This window comes from Cynara cardunculus, assembly GCF_001531365.2.
Source record: "Cynara cardunculus var. scolymus isolate 2C chromosome LG 3, CcrdV1, whole genome shotgun sequence".
Taxonomy (NCBI): Eukaryota; Viridiplantae; Streptophyta; class Magnoliopsida; order Asterales; family Asteraceae; genus Cynara; species Cynara cardunculus.
In genome coordinates, this window is record NC_037530.1 from 4,033,805 (window position 1) to 4,036,074 (window position 2,270).

General features: G+C 32.8%; 1 protein-coding gene across 1 annotated transcript; it reads left to right on the top strand.

Moving 5' to 3' along the window:
• Positions 1-587: 587 nt before the first annotated feature.
• Positions 588-1,394, top strand: LOC112509971. Its single transcript, XM_025115208.1, has one exon. It carries the CDS (start codon positions 680-682, stop codon positions 1,235-1,237), a length of 558 nt encoding a protein of 185 aa, XP_024970976.1. The 5' UTR covers positions 588-679; the 3' UTR covers positions 1,238-1,394.
• Positions 1,395-2,270: the final 876 nt, after the last annotated feature.

Consider the following 2,270-nt stretch of genomic DNA (forward strand, 5'->3'; position numbering starts at 1 on the left):
AAACCAAATATAAATTAATTCATTATTGTACATAAATTAAATTATAAAAAATTGTATTAAAAAATTACACAAAAAAATGAGGAATTTCAAATAGTTAATTTGATACTAATATCGATATATTTTTGTCAAATTTTATTGATATCTTCAAACATATATTTTATTCAAAAATAAAAACATCATCGATTTTCTCAAAATCACATAAGATCATATTATAACATCGATTGAGATAAAGAATAAAATGAAATATTAAAATCACGATGTATTTCGCTGCATTGCACGAGTACGCTTCTAGTAATATATAGTATAGATAAGAGTCGAGTAGGGTTCTAAGTTCTTGTTTTACTTACTCAAGAAGTTAAATAAATAAACACTTATTCAATAAACATTTGATAAAATGCAAAATTAATACGAGATTAAATATTATATATTGTTTTAAAGTAATCATATTCATATTTTATGAACCAAAATATTGTGTGATTTTAAACGCAATAAGTAATTTTTAATCATGGAAAATATAAGAGAAAAGATTAAATGTAATATATGATGACTATGAGCTGTCACAGCAAATATCTTCAGGATTCTCGGTTTCTCCATCACTCCTATTTATACCCTCTCTCATTCACTTCACCGCCCACGCTCCCCCAATTCTATCTCCCTCTCTCTCTACAAATCTTCTATAATGCAACCTGCTGATCTTGGAGATCACATTGGAATGGAGAGTTGTGTGGATTTGGAAACCGATACTGCACAGCCGCTACAGCCTTCTCGCGGTGGTGCGCCGGTGAATCAGAAACCATGGGGGATGACTAGGAGATCATCATTCTCCGGAAGGAAAGGCAAGGAACTTCCACCGCCGATGCCGATTCAATCGTCGACGGTTATGAAAAGGTATTACACCGACGACGGGAGGCTGATCATCACGGAGGAGAAGGTGGAGAGTCCTAAATATTTTTTCACGGCGCACAGATCTCACGGCCGTCTCACTCTTCAACTCGTTCCTTCTGAATCGGTGGAGAACAAGTGCAGTTCGTCTGAAAATGGAGAAGGAAACGATATTTCTGGTAAGGATAAGTGTATGAGTAAGGTAGCGACGGTGATTGCCGGTGGTGACGGCGACGGTGGAAATAGAGGAAAATGCTTTAGTTATAACACCGCCGTGAGAGTGGCGGCGACTGGATCATGCTTGTTTGTTAATCAGAATCGTCAACTTCACGCGATAAGGCCGGTTCAGATATAGCTTTTAGGGGAATTCACATTTTAAAAGAAAAAATTAAATTAATTCAATTATTTTTCTTCATGAATTTAATCAAAATCATCTTCGATCCTTTCTCTCTTTTCTTTTTGGAAATTATTGTAATTTAACAACGAGAATATAATTGCGTCATTTTTTCATCAAATTCATTCCTCTGTTTGATTTAGATACCACAATAGAAATATTGGTCTTAATATGATTAAGCTGCTGAATTACTCTAAATATGGTTATGGAGTGTGTCATTTTCAAGATTGTCGAAAATAATAAATAATATAAAAAACGTGACGACATGTTTCAAAAATTGAGCTGGAATAAAAAATGGGGTTGACCCATTTTTTTAAAATAGAAATAAATAATATATGGAGTTTGACTTTTAGGGTAATTCAGCCACCTAAAAGAATGGACGACCATATATGTTCCACACGTTCTTTTTATAGAACAAGAAGTATTTGATTTGAAGTTCATTACAGTTTTTTATGTCTTAAATATATAATTAACGTAACAATAATTTGTTCTTTGTAAACAAGTTTTTCTGTTTTTTTCCAAAATTAAGAGAACACGTTTATGTAATTTTTTGTTCGGAATTTAAGGACTTCTTTAAAATTTTAGAAAATTACTTACGATAAGTTTATATATACTAAGGGGTTGTTTGCTAAACGTTTACCCGTTAAGTACTTATTAGGTAATTTTTCTCACTGGATGAACATGGCAAGGGCCAAGAATCTTATCTGGTAAGAGCGATGATGACGATGGAGAGTTATACCCGGTAAGTGAGGGTGACGACTTTTATTTGGGTAAGTGCTTACCAGGTAAATTGTTGTATAGGATACGTTTTGATGTACTACAATCTTACCCAATAAAATGAAATTATAGTGTTGACTCATAACGTTAAGCATTTACCGGATAAGCATTTAGGTAAACTGCCCCTAAGAGCATCTTCAACAATTATTTTTTTTTCTAATAATCAGTTAATATTTGATGAAAATGAGCAATAGATATTGAAATACATAGGATTTGG